This window comes from Vulpes lagopus, chromosome 19, assembly GCF_018345385.1.
Source record: "Vulpes lagopus strain Blue_001 chromosome 19, ASM1834538v1, whole genome shotgun sequence".
NCBI classification, from domain to species: Eukaryota; Metazoa; Chordata; class Mammalia; order Carnivora; family Canidae; genus Vulpes; species Vulpes lagopus.
Window position 1 is genome coordinate 44860634 of NC_054842.1, and position 12946 is coordinate 44873579.

General features: G+C 41.1%; 1 protein-coding gene and 1 pseudogene across 1 annotated transcript in view; both read right to left on the reverse strand.

Annotated features, from left to right (window-relative positions):
* Positions 1 to 3254: 3254 nt before the first annotated feature.
* Positions 3255 to 3676, reverse strand: LOC121478697 (annotated as a pseudogene).
* A 2612-nt stretch (positions 3677 to 6288) lies between these two features.
* The window catches only part of TM4SF1 (transmembrane 4 L six family member 1), a 9622-nt gene continuing 2964 nt past the window's right edge, over positions 6289 to 12946 (reverse strand). The window contains exons 2-5 of the mRNA XM_041734523.1: positions 12097 to 12186; positions 11861 to 12006; positions 9008 to 9188; positions 6289 to 7147 (exon numbers count right to left, since the gene is read on the reverse strand). Of these exons, the coding sequence (XP_041590457.1) occupies positions 7133 to 7147; positions 9008 to 9188; positions 11861 to 12006; positions 12097 to 12186 (432 nt within the window). The 3' untranslated portion in view covers positions 6289 to 7132. The remainder of the gene's footprint in view (positions 7148 to 9007; positions 9189 to 11860; positions 12007 to 12096; positions 12187 to 12946) is intronic.

Genomic DNA, 12946 nt, shown 5'->3' on the forward strand with positions numbered 1-12946 from the left:
TCTTGGGTTGCTAACTAATGTCCAAAAAAAGATTCTCCAGTGGCAGTTTGATTGTTTAACAAGGCAAAAGCAAACCAACACCAGTGGGTTCTTTTTTTTTTTTCTTCAAGTAAGCTCCAGGCCCAGTGTAGGGCTTGAACTCACAACCCCTAAATCAAGTTCTCATGTTCCACCTACTGAACTAGTCAGGTCCCCCCAGTGTGTTCTTTCCTTTTTTCTTTTCTTTTTTTTTAAGATCATATTTATTTATTTGGGAAAGAGAAAGACAGAGCATGAGATGGGAGAGGGGCAGAGGTAGAAGGACCAGCAGACTCCCTGAGAAGCGAGCCCAATGCAGGGCTAAATTCCAGGATCCTAAAATCATGATCTGAACTGAAATCAGACACTTAATCAACTGAGCCACCCCACTGTGTTCTTATACGCACCAAAAAATACGTACATTCAAGAGTGATCATAGCAACTTATTTCCAAAGACACAAAAATTGGAAATAACCCAAATATCCATTAATAGAGTCAATGGGTAAATAAATGATATTATTTTCAAATAATGGAACACTACACAACAAAGGCCAAGAACAAACTACTGTTATACAAGGCAACACAGATGAATATCAAAATTACTGTGAATTGAAACCATCTAACCTCCAAGCCCCACGTGGACACTGAGAACTAAACCTGGAAACTGCTCCACAGCTTACTGTCTACATTACCATGCCTTTATTATTTCATAGTCTTCCTTAGCATGGTTTACTATTCCAGGATGCTCTTGCCCAGGTAAATCACTTTGTTGTTCATTATGGAACTTCCAGAAAGACCCATCATCTCTTCAATAGAAAACATCAACAGCCTTCATCCCAAGAGTCTTTGAAACTTTCACCTCAAAATCCTTGCCTTGCTTTTCCCACGGTCCTCAACGATATAATTCCTACAAACCCTATTCAAGTTTTCACATTGAAAGACTCATCTAAACCAGAATCAAAGTCTCAAATTCAACTTTTTCTTCCTCCTTCCAATATAAGTTCCCTCAGGTGGTACTCTCCCTGATGGCAGGAAGCAATACATTCAGCTTTGTCTCATGAACAGATTGTTCTGGTGATGTTTCAGGAGCCAGCATTCAATGACATAATGTTTAGTGAGAAAAACCAGACACGAAGAGACCATGCTTTATTAATCAATTCATATAAAGTTCAAGAACAGACAAAACTAATCTGTGGTGATGGAAATCAGAACTGTAGTTACCCTGGGTGTGTAGTGGTGGTTGGGTACGTACTTCCTGGGAGAGGATATGAGAGAGTTGTTTGAGTGCTGGAAGTCCTATATCTTGTCCTAGGTGGTGGTTATATGTGAATAAACATAAGTAAAAATTCATTGAGCTATACATTTTTATGTGCATTTTACTACATGTAAAAAAGCAATTTAAATAAGGGCTTAAAAGGTTAGAAATTTAACCTGGGTATCAGAGGTTGCCAAAGAGCTGAGTGTAGTTTTAGAACCTCTCCTTTAGCCAACGGGTTGGATTGCCTTCAACAATATGGAGTTAGGTATTCCGTGAGATCCCAACCTGGCTACCTTGCTTTCAAACCCTGTAGGTACCTTTTACACCTGAGATGCCAGCAGTCACTGCAATTGGCGCTGAGCCCTGCATATAAATTAATAATATTTATACACATGTAACAGAGATGGGTGTGGTGAGAATTAGCAAGTAAAATGTTTGACACAGTCTTCCACTTACTTGTAGGATACAACTTGTGATTGTAGACATCTTGAAATAGCCCCTTTGGGGGACTATAGTGTTGCTCCTATAAGAAGCTGTGCTTTTTTCATATTTCATAAAAATATGAAAAAGTTCATATTAGTGTATGAAATGTTGCTAAGGGAACTCACCAGCCTTCTGTCTTTAAGGGCCGAGCTACACTAGTTGAGAGTACATACAAAATTGTGTCCTCAAAATTGGGGGAGGGGACAGTGTAAGTGGCTTTCATTAGCATTATGTGTAGGATTCACCCGTGTTGTCTCATGTAGCAGTAATTTTTTCTTTTTAATTAAGTAGGAAGATATGTATATACCTGGTTTGTGTATGTGTGTGTGTGTATTCGTGCGCGCGTGGGGGCACACATGAAAGGAAGAGGATTGATCGTTAGTTTAGTTGTTTGAACTAACAAAAAATTTACCTTCAGAAATGCCTAACAGCCTTCTTTAGCTGCAATAATCTTAAAAAGTATCTGCATAGACAAAGATGAACAAAAACAAAAATTACTTTGTGTTAAAAGAAGAGGAAGAACCATTTGTACTAGCCTGAGGTGGGTGACAATTTCTCCACGTAAGATGCGTTGAATCACTTCCACAAACCAGGCCAGACCATGACTTTTGTTGATCCTCCCTCTTATCTCAGAAAAGTAAAATGAGGAAAATTCAAGCTGTGCTACAAAGAACCCTGACAAAAGGCCAATGCTCAAAGTAAAAGCATTTCGTTGTTTCCATTTTTAAGAATGGAAAAACAGATATGTAGTTGATATTTATAAAAATCTTATTTGGTGGCTAGACCAAGTAGGCACCATTTACTTACATTTCCCAAACACAGAGTGGGAATTACAGGCTCCTCATCATATTTTTAGCCTGTGGTTACTGCCTGCCTCACCTGGCCCATCCCTTCAGCTAATTGCCTGCACAATTATTCTCCAGTGTTCACTGCAGAATGACTCCTCTGTCCACCCACAGGAACAATGGTTTTCTCTTACGCTTGGGGATTTTCCTTCAAAGACTGTGAATCATTCCCTGAATGGTTTTAGGAACGAAGCTTTCTTTTCCCAAAAGTAATATGTGTTTACTATAGAACTTTAGTAATTATAGATAGGCAAAGTGAATCCAGACAAAAATCACCTGGAATCTGACCAATATCATTTTTTAGTGTGCATGTATTATGAATAACATTTTATTGTGCTGACATGTTATCAAATCAGTTCCTTGTTGGACACTTAGGATCTTGTTATTTTTCTTGGTATAAACACTACTCCCAAAATTATTCCTGGAGACTGAACATCTTTTTGTTTGTTTGTTTGTTTTTCTTTCATAATCATAAACGTAACTCTGCAATCCAGCTAGACTTGAAAAGGAGTAAGGAAAATAGGGGACCCATAGAACTGCAGTGAGAGCACAAAGATTAAAGGATACTTCAGCAGATGGGGTGAAGGGGTGCCCTCCGGAGCTACAGAAGGAATGGTCTGGTAGTTAAGACAAAACACACATCAAATTTATTAGATTTGTCCACAATCAGGAATGGTGATCTTCTTGCTGGTCTTGCCATTCCTGGACCCAAATGAATCCATGCTTCCACAATATTCGTGCCCTCTCTCACTTTGTCAAAGACCACATGCCAACCATCCAACCACTCAGTGTTGGCAGCACAGATGAAAAACTGGGAACTGTTAGTGTTGGGTCCAGCATTTGCCATGGGCAAGATGCCAGGACCTGTGTGCTTCAGGATGAAACTCTCATCTTTAAATTTGTCCCTGTAGATGGATTTGCTGCCAGTGCCATCACGGTGTGTGAAGTCTCTACCCGGGCACATAAATCCTGGAATAATCCTATGAAAGCAGGAACCTTTATAACCAAATCTTTCCTCCCTAGTGCTCAGAGCATGAAAGTTCTCTGCTATCTTTGGAACTTTGTCTGCAAAGTTTTATAGACACACACATACACACACACACACTTGCATGCACGCACACACTAGGCTAAAAAGGATATACAGACCTTATAGATAGTTGCTTTTCTGTAAAGTTGGACCAAATCCCATACCTGTTCCCACCAGGAGTGAACATCAAAGGGAACATAGTCAAAAAAAATCTCACGCACATACAAGAAATAAATTGAAGTAAAGGTAACAGTCCATCAATTTCCTGAGATTTTAATTCGAGAGATTCCCTGTATTTAGTCAGATATTTGCAAATTTGGTAACTCTGGTAAGTGGATATTCAGAGGGAACTAGCTAACCTTCAGGCCATTTGTGTTCTTCAGGTGACTCAGATTCTACAGTAATCTTATTGTTTTTATGTTGCCAGGGGATAATAAGCTGTTTCAGTAAATCTCTGAGGGAATTTCCAGTCAACCTGAAGGGTTTAGAATATTAAAGACCTAGAATGTAGGCTATAAATATAAGTAAACTATGTTAGAAGGTAATTTGTTTCAGCTACTTCCTCTGGGCAATGGCAATGTCTACTATTCAAGAATTTACAAATTGGGGGAAACTTTGAGTCATTCAAATTTCAGCTCTGGGAGGGGATGACGGAAGGTCCCAGGGCCCTGTCAAAGGCCCCCTCTGGTGGTGGGGGTGGGGTGGGGAGGCTGAGTCAGTGTTGGAGGAGACAGGACTCTAGCCCCTGAGCAGGGGTAGCAGAGGAAGTAGGGAGGTCAAGGAGAGGAGCCAAACAAGGGTGAATTTTCACATTGCACTGACCAGGATTCATATCATAGCTTTTCCACTTGTCAGAGACAGGGCCTGGAGCATATTATTCAACCTCTCTGAGCTTTAATTCTATACAATGGAGACAAGCACCATTTCCTAGGGTTGCTGAGACATTTCAGTGAAATAAATGTATAGAAGCCAAGTACAGTAACTGACACCTCGAAGGAACCCAACAAATGGTCGCTATTACTACTATCACGATTAATCATTATTATTGCTGTTGCCTTTGAGGATAGATTGGGGGGTAGTGGTTATTACTGATCATTGTACCTCTTCTTTGGATTTTCTTGATTTCAGGGGTTCTTAATCTGGTTCTCAAGAATTCCACAGAGGCCCATGGATAGGTATCTGGGAGAGAGGATGTTAAACTGATGAGAAAAAAATGTGAATGTCTTTACTAACCTGTAATGAAAACTTACTATTTCCCCTGTTATGACCACAGGCAACAACTCCCAATAGTGATCATGCCTTGATTAACAATACAAAATTACATATTATTTTTATATCACTTTAAAATTGTTGCAGGTCTCTCAAAATATCATTTCAATTGGAATCATATTTCAAAAGTACAGTTGTTCTTAGACCCACTCATCAGGCCACTGCTAGAGCACACGTGATCTCTGTCTTCCTTTCTACAGATGTTGGTGTGATGGAGCGGGCTATCAAGTTAACTGTATCATAGTTTTCAAACATATTTTGATAAAATATCACAATTTGATAAATATCACACCTTATTTTATGCCCTTCTTTTAAAATGTAGGCTCCAGGGACGCCTACGTGGCTCAGCGGTTGAGTGCCTGCCTTCAGCCCAGGGCGTGATCCTGGAGCCCTGGGATCGAGTCCCACATCAGGCTCCTTGCATGGAGCCTGCTTCTCCCTCTGCCTGTGTCTCTGCCTCTCTCTCTCTCTCTCTCTCTCTCTCTCTGTGTGTGTCTCTCATGAACAAATAAATAAAATCTTAAAAAAAAAAAAAAAAATGTAGGCTCCATACCCAACACGGGGCTTAAACTCACACCCTGAGATTGAGAGTCACATGCTCTACCGACTGAGCCAAACAGGCACCTCTATTTTATGCACTTGTAAACAGTATTCTTCAAAGGAGTCCACAGTCTTCATCAGACTTCCAGGGGAGACAGAGGCACAAAACAGATGAGAATCCTTTGGTCTGGAGGACACTACAGGGCACCTTGCACACAGGAGAAGCTCTGCTATCCAACAGCCTGAGCAGCTTCTTTTATTAATTTGTCTATTGCCTAGCCCCATAAACACCCAAAGCAGAAAACTTCTGAAGACAAGTCTCAATAGATCAAGGGATCCTGTCTCTTTAAAGAGCCTAACTCTGTACAGTAGATAGAAAATATCAAGGGAGAAAATATCTGTTGCCCTCCCCAGGAGCCTGATGCTTGGAGCAGCCAGTAGAAAGGAATTTTACCAAAGTGGTATGATGACCCCAAGGGAAGGCAGAGTAACAACAATGCAGGGAAAGCAGAGAAAGGGGACAAGGGAGACAAAATAGGGTAAAAACCCAGACCCAGAAGACATGAATCCCCAACAAATAGGGGCTACACAACCTGCAGGCTGGGGGAAAGAGGAGGAACTTTGTTTTTATTTTTTAAAGATTTTTCTTTATTTATTCATGAGAGACACAGAGAGAGAGGCAGAGACACAAGCAGAGGGAGAAGCAGGCTCCCCACAGGGAGCCCCATGTGGGACTCCATCCCAGGACCCTGGGATCACGCCCTGAGCTGAAGGCAGATGCTCAACCACTGGGCCACCCAGGTTCCCCAAGTGGAGGAACTTTAAATAAAGGACAATGAAACAGGGGAGAACGAAGCAGTGGATATTTATTTTGTTGTATTTCAACCATCAAGTTTTGGGGCTATTTCCTCATGGTCCTCCTGCCCTCCCTCCCCCTCCCCCATTTTCACATAATGTTGATAAAACTGCTTTATTCCATTTCCCATCTTTTTTTTTTCTCCAATCATCCAGGCCTTCTTCTTTTTAACTACGTGATCCTTAGTGCTTGTCTTCAAAGGACAAAAAGTTTTCCACCTGTCAGAGAGAGTTAGGATCTGGCAATACTCTTGGCAACCTTGCTTGTGTTGACTCCTTCATTTAGCTCAGGGCACTCTCAACCGGCCCTCCAGCTCTGGGCAAGTGTCTCTCTCACAAAACATGGAACAGTTCAAAAAGGCCTCTTGTTAGAGATTTGCAGGCATACGAATGGGAAATACCATATAAACAGTGAAAAAAACACATCTTTTCAAGTTGTTGGATTTTCTCCTTCATGGTTTTAAAAAAGGCCACTTAGAAATCTTTCATTTAATAAACCCTTGCACATATAGTAGTAATCAGGAACGCGATATTTATCCCTACAACGCTTCTCAAAAACATTACTCAGGCCAGCGTTTACCTCAGCTACCCTGAGGACCGACCGTCATTCAGTCTATTAATTTACTTAATTTATTTTCTCTATCCTAAGAAAAAGGTTTGTTTGCTACGCTCAAACACTGACATCACATGAAGATGCCAGTCTTTATACACATTTATAAAAGTAGACTATGTGGAGTATGATACACTGGTACAAAGTTTTACAAATTAATACAAGTCAAATATATAAATTAAAAATGAAATAGAGGAAGGTTGTGGTGCTGTCTTGGGGTGGTTCTTTTAGCAGTCATATCGCTGTAAAGAAAATGAGATAGGCATTAGGTTACCATCAGGCTAAACAGACAACAATGCCATTTAAGTCCTAAAAATTCCTGTTTGAAGCAAACATAAAGCAGGCTGATGTCAACTTCAGCTGAGAGCTTAGACAATGCCCATGAGATGTTGCCTAAACAAACCACACTCCATTGTCCTCTCTGAGAAGCTGCAGGAAAGGGCCATGGAAAAGGCAGCTTACTGGTGGTGGTTGGTTGGCTCTGAATGTGTTGGGGTAGGTTTTTAATCTCAAGGATTTAAGAGATAATGCCATGGGAGTTTCACCCTGGAGTGGGCGGGATGTGGGTTACCTTCCCAATTCAATGCTACCAAGTTACAGACTTGACTCATCTACACTAAAAACCCTGCCCTCTGAAAGTGTCTTTTGTCTTAAAAATAAAGGTAGCAGATCTGCATGGCATGTCTGAGAAGCAGACATGCCTACTGTGACTCAGATGGGAAGCCCAGGGGGACTATTTGCTCCCCTTCCCCACTCAGAGAGGAGGGTCACTCTGCCAAACTACTACAGCAACTGCGGTCATTGACATACTACGCTTGTTCCCAAGATGCACAAGTGCTGATGACCAGCGGGGCCTCCCCTAATTTAATCTCTGCCTTGTAAGAAATTCAAGGCTAAAGATAAATTACAGTAGGAGAATTCTGAGATTCTTCTCTGCCTCTCCCCACCATATTGCCTGGAAACAACTTCATACTGAAGGGTTCCCACTGTGCTGTTTTCATGGAAATTTGGCAGGCTCCCAAAGGAAAGTATTAATCTTGCTGTACTTGCCTGATAAGGAAAACCAGATTTTTATTTTAACCCTTCCTCAAAAATTTTAGAAAGTTTCCATTTATTTACAGCAAGGCTTTTCATGGTAGCAATGGGCTTTCAGTTTTCATTAGGTTTTGTCTTATTTTAAAAGAAAGTTAAGAGACCTCAAACCAAGGGAGTAAATGACTAGGCAAATATAAATTAGGTTTCTGTTTACCTAATCCTGTTTTACAGAATAATGCATAAAACAAACCCTCTGAAATGCAACCAAAGCTGAACTTCCATCAATTCATTAATACATGGGGGTTTTTTTAGGAGGATATAGAGACAAGAACTTTCCTTGCTACTAACAAATGCATACTTCTTTCTGAATTCTTATCCCCAGGAAACAAGTGTTTCCTGGTTTTCTTCCACCTTGAAAGGCTTTTCGCAAGCTGCTATTCAAAGGTTACTAGTGATTCTCTGTGCTTAGCTCCTTGGGCATTTTTGTGATTCTCTGTTGAGAAAGAATCGTAAAAAAAAAAAAAAAAATCCAACAGAACAGCAAGTATTGCATACAGATTAAGAGCAGGAGCTCTGGCATAAAATGACCCAGAGTTTGAAGCCTGCTTCTTCCTGACTAGATGATCTTAAACATATGCTTAATCTCTGACCCATGGTCTCATCTGAAAGGGGAGTTTAGCTCAGTGCCCCAGTGCAATGAATGTTGACTACTATTTGTGTAATACTAGTTGGGAACATGAGAGCAAGCAAAGTTGTATCTCTTTGGCCAGAGCAGGGGTAGTGAAAGAGGCCATGGCTTTGCTCATGAGGGGACACTTTGTCTATGGGCAGCATTTTCCCACACACACAGAGCCAACTACAAAAAATAGAAAGGTACCCAGTGACTATGACACTCAAGGAAGCATATTACTGAGAGCAAAACTGAATGCTGTAAATGCTTTGCCACAAAGATGATGTAGGAAGAAATGCTTTTTGCCTTTTTTTTTTCTTTATGATGAAAACAATGGTGTATTATAGTAATTGAAGACCCCAGGGCCAGGCTATGACATTTTCACACAGGTTCTTACCTGTCGGCGAGAACAGCAATAGCCACATATTCCTCCTATCATTCCATTTATTATTTGAATGAGACACAAGATGAATTCAATTCCACCGAGGGCCAAGAGGATAGAAAACAGAGAGACATTCCATTCTACAACATGTTTGGGTTCAACGCACTGGGACCATGTGGAGGTATCCAGAAGGTACCTGTGGATAAAAAAAAGAAACTTCTAACACATGACCACACCTAATGGGTTGTATAAGTTACTTTCTTGTGGTGCTTTTTTGTTCAGGAAAAAAGAAACGAATTCATTCATTGACTCGTATCAACTTTTTTCTAGTCCGAGTCATTTCACAAAGTTAGAAATTTAGCCCAGATCTTATTGCAATGACAAACATAATATTCAACACAGATTGCTGAGCATGTAGTGTGAGTCAGACATCAAGTCAGGGCTGGGAATATAATGGTGAACAAGGCATGGGCTTTGCCTTGGAAGAGCAGAGCGTCTATGGGAGGAGATAATACGCAATCGCAATACACCAGGTGTGAGGAAGGGCACCTAACCTCGGCCAGGAAGATACCTGCTTGTGTAACTATTCCACAAGTCTCAGCTCCATAAAGCTAGGAACCAGACCTGTCATCATTGTATGTATAAACCCTAGACCAGTATCTGGCACATAGTAGGGACTCAACACTTTTAAAAGTAATTGAATGATAAATAATCTGAAGTCACTTTGTGAAATGTTAGCAAACCATGCTGAAGTCACATATGACTACACACACACACACACACGTACACACACACACACACAAGTCATATACATTATATGTGACTTAGGAGATTTTCCGAGTACCTGAATATTCTTATAGTCTGATAAATTCTCTCTCTGATTACTCTCTTAGAATCTCAGCCTTTGCGACATCATAAAGCATTTGGATTCTTAATGAAATACGATTCAATCATGTGGGAAAATCTACAATTGACTTAATTCCACAAAGAGGTCTGGTATAACTCTTTTCTTATCAGCTTTTCCCCAAGCAGCAGAACAAAAGGGCTTGGAATTAGAGACCTAACTTTGAATGGTTCATTGAGCCGATCAGAAATTCAATTTGTTGATTAAAAAAAAAGAACTCTGTCCTTATGACCCTGTCTTTCAGCATATCAGTGAGGGGAATAATTGTAATTGTAGGACACAATGTAAAAAAACTCTTTGGCCTCACTTGCCTATTGAGCAATTAATCACTGGCTTGTGACCATTAGTTATTTCCCATACTGAAATCCTTGGACAGGTTGAAGTGACGAATGAGATGGAAGCGGAAGGTTTCTTACAGAAGCTGGGGTGGGTCATGGAAGGGGCGTATACTCAAACATGTTTAGAAATACTCTCACTTCTCCTTGCATTCCAGTTGCACTCATCGTGATGTCTTTTAGAGATGGGCTTGTGCAGTAGTTCGTATGTTTGTGCATACGTGAATAACCCATCTCTACTAGTACATTCAGTGTGTTCTGAACCAAGTTGAATCACGATCAATAACAATTTTGACCATTGAAATTTCAAACCCCTCCAAGTGCTCATTTTCCTTTCCTTCCTCCTTTAGAGGCTACCTAGAACTGTATTCGTTGTAAGTCAGGAAATAATATTAACAGCTAACAGAGGCCATGCTCAGAGTGTGTCAGCTTCTGTGACAAATCCATTTTTTGACTCATTAATCCTCCTGACAACTGCCCCTGGTTTTATTTTACAGATGAAGTAACTAAGAAGCACAGAGCTCAGTCCACTTTTTCCTGGTTGCTGAGGGAGAAATGCAGAGCTGGGATGGAATCCAGGTCCATGTAATTTCATGTTCATGATTTATGAACTCACTATATGCTATACAACTCGTGGGAGACAGTATTAACACAAAGGCAATCGAAACTCATTATTCATAGTATTTTCACTCATGAACCTCATAACTAAACTTTTCAAAATTCAGAGAAAGATGTCATTCATTTGTCTTCACATGTATCAGTTTCTATCAGCTCTTTGTTTTTTTCTCAATAATGGATAAGAAGCATCAACATAAAATAACAGAGCTTAAATTATCCTGATTTTAAAGTTCTGGATAAGATCTGTCTTACAGGGATCCCTGGGTGGCTCAGCGGTTTAGCACCATCTTCAGCCCAGGGCCTGATCCTGGAGTCCCGGGATCGAGTCCTGCATCGGGCTCCCTGCATGGAGCCTGCTTCTCCCTCTGCCTCTCTCTCTCTCTCTCTCTGTCTCTCATGAATAAATAAAATCTTAAAAAAAAAAAAAGACCTGTCTTATAGAGTCTGATCACTTTAAATAAAGTGTTTGTTGTATATAGTTATTATATGTGAGTGTGTGTATGGGAATAATATGATCTACCATGGGCTTTGGTTAAAATCATATGCTTTCCATCCATATTATGTAGGGATTCCATAAAATTTTCTTACAAAATAGTAAAATCAGCTAATTGTTCTGGTATAGTGGACACACTGTATGAGCACAAACTATACAGCCAGGCTGCCTGGGTTCATATCTCGCCTGGGTTCACATGGATAGTCCTTCTTAGCAATGTGATTTTGAATAAGTTCCTTCCAATTCTTGTGCCTCCTTTTCCTCATCTGTAAAATGGGAGTAATAGTGGAAGTCACCTCACAGGGTATCATGAGGGCTGACTCAGGGAATCCATTAAAAAGCACTTAGAGCTTCTCCAGGTCAGGGATCCATGCTCTGACACCACCGCCTGGTCCTGAGTCAGTGCAAAGACACCTGGTTGAGTGGATGGATGCACGGATGACTGTGCCTTTCCACCTTGATGGGTTTGCCACTATACCATACGGTGGGTGAGAACGTGTGGCCAATAGGGAACTTACTGTCCATCAGTGTTGGCGAAGGTGTAGTTCCACTGGCCAAGAGAATTAAGACATAGTGGTCCTTCCGCCAAGCCCAGGGCTGCCACGATCACGCAGTAGCCAGATCCTGCGATTCCAATCAGAGCAGCCAGTACAGAAGAAAGCATCTAGGGAGAGGAGAAAGAGTGGAAGTGAGGCCAGAGTGGCCTTGGCCACCTCCCAGGGACCATTTCCACCACCGGGGCTGGAGGACCTACCGCACATCTCTTGCCACAGTTTTCATGGCCACAGCAGCCACAGCAGTCGTCCTCTTCCAGGCCGATGAACACAAATGCCGGCAGGAACATCTGGTTTGAAAACATGCATTAAAGTCACTGCCTTTCCCTAGATCAAAGCCTGTGCTGAGGATCAGGCTAGCATTTTTTGGTAGAACAGATTTCTTTCTGACAGTGATGAATAGCTTTGGGTTAGCTTCACCACATATCTGAAAGAATGTTAAATTATGAGAACAAAACCCGTCTAAGTGGAGTACCTGCTTGTTTGCATGCAATGTGTCAGAGCAGTCTTTAGGGTGAGGATTCAAACAGTAACCTATAAATGTGTTTCTTCCATGAGAGTTGATAGCACAGTCCCAGAGGGAACTCTGCTTTGAAACTCTTTTTTTTTTTTAAAGCATGGGCTTTTTTTTTTAAATTTTATTTATTTATGATAGACATAGAGAGAGAGAGAGAGAGGCAGAGACACAGGCAGAGGAGAAGGAGAAGCAGGCTCCATGCCGGGAGCCTGACGCGGAACTCGATCCCGGGACTCGATCCCAGGACTCCAGGATCGCGCCCTGGGCCAAAGGCAGGCGCGAAACCACTGAGCCACCCAGGGATCCCCTGCTTTGAAACTCTTAAACTGTCTTTAAATCTGACTTTTTTTCCCCCTTGTAAAACCTTGATGATACTAACAGTCTGATAGAATAACCGAAACTTTTTTGTAAAGGGGAGAGATGAAGACACCCTATAATAAAGCTGAACTTCTTCTTTGATGATACGATTGTATAGTTGTCCCTTCACAGTAAAGGCTCTTTAAATAAAATAAGTATGAAATACTCTAAGTTTG